Raw genomic sequence first — 1,238 nt, forward strand, 5'->3', positions numbered from 1 at the left:
GTAAGAGTTCGTATTTCTTGTGCAGTGAGAAAAATATCAAACTCTCGTTCAAGAGTTTGCTTGATTTCAACGGCTATCATGGAGTCCATTCCGAGTTCGGCTAAAGTCGTATTAGGACTTACAACTTTCATGTTTTTTATGTCTATAACATAAAATAGAATATCATTTTCATATATGTTTACTAATAAATATAATAAGTGCAGTCACGAAACTATAATTATTCGGTGTATCATTACATCGATTTCTTCAAACTGTTGTCCAGATATTACAAATTATGGTACTGTACATGCATTACGGCGCTACTAACAATTTCACAATTAATTGTCCTAATATGAATTGAATGGTATAAATGACGTAAGTAATACTCGGATAATAGATTGAAGAAATTATAGCGCAATCCAGACAATTGAATTCATGATTATACGTGCAAAAAAATTATTTTACATGAGCGTAACTACCTAAAATATTGGCAACGACATCTGCTATGCCCAGGTCGCTAAAATTCGATTTTTTTTCAGCTACAACAATGCTGCTCACAATCGGTCGGCTTTGAACTAAAAATTTATCCAGTTCATCGAGACAGCAGGATATCTTTTGCTGCAAAGTGCCACCGATAATCAATTCTTTATTTTCCTCTTGCATATCTGCGACGAGACCCACGTCACCCACAGCTCCCCACTGAATCGCCAATCCAGGTAAGCCTTCCTCCGCTCTCTTTTCGCACACTCTCTCCATGATGGAGTTGGCCATACCATAATTAGTTTGTCCAGCATTTCCTTTGCCGCAGGAAACGGAAGAAAATACTACGAAATGTCGAAGTTTAGGGCAGATCTTTCTAGTAAGTTTATCCAATATTTTAGTTGCTCGAGCCTTCGATTGGAAGGACTCTGCAAAGGTTTCAGCAGTTTGATTCTTCAGGATACCGTCCTTCAATACCACACCAAGATTGAATATCGCGTCTACTGGTCCTTCTCTTTCCGCAGTTCGCAAGAGATATTCGCAATCCTGAATGTTAGCGACATCAATGTCTTTGATAATCAGAACATTTACACCGTATGACTTCCACAGTCTAACTTTCATGCGCTGGTAACCGTTTTTTATTCCAGTTCGTGAAATCAACACGACGTTCCTAGCGCCTCGTAATATGAGCCAGTCGGTTAACTCTAAGCCAAAGCCACCCAGTCCGCCTAGTATAATGTAACTTCTATCTTTGAAACAATAATAGCGACGGTAGGCGA

The 1,238-nt window shown here is 38.9% G+C and overlaps 1 protein-coding gene across 1 annotated transcript; it reads right to left on the bottom strand.

Annotated features, from left to right (window-relative positions):
• Positions 1-5: 5 nt before the first annotated feature.
• LOC105461747 (fatty acid synthase-like) lies at positions 6-1,232 on the bottom strand (the record flags this gene model as incomplete). Its single annotated transcript, XM_011708258.1, has 2 exons — positions 459-1,232; positions 6-142 (listed from the first exon to the last, which is right to left on the bottom strand). Coding segments are annotated over exons 1-2 (759 nt in total), but the record flags the coding sequence as incomplete, so codon positions are not given.
• Positions 1,233-1,238: the final 6 nt, after the last annotated feature.

The sequence above is a fragment of the Wasmannia auropunctata genome, unplaced genomic scaffold, assembly GCF_000956235.1.
Source record: "Wasmannia auropunctata unplaced genomic scaffold, wasmannia.A_1.0 LD279056.1, whole genome shotgun sequence".
NCBI lineage: Eukaryota > Metazoa > Arthropoda > Insecta > Hymenoptera > Formicidae > Wasmannia > Wasmannia auropunctata.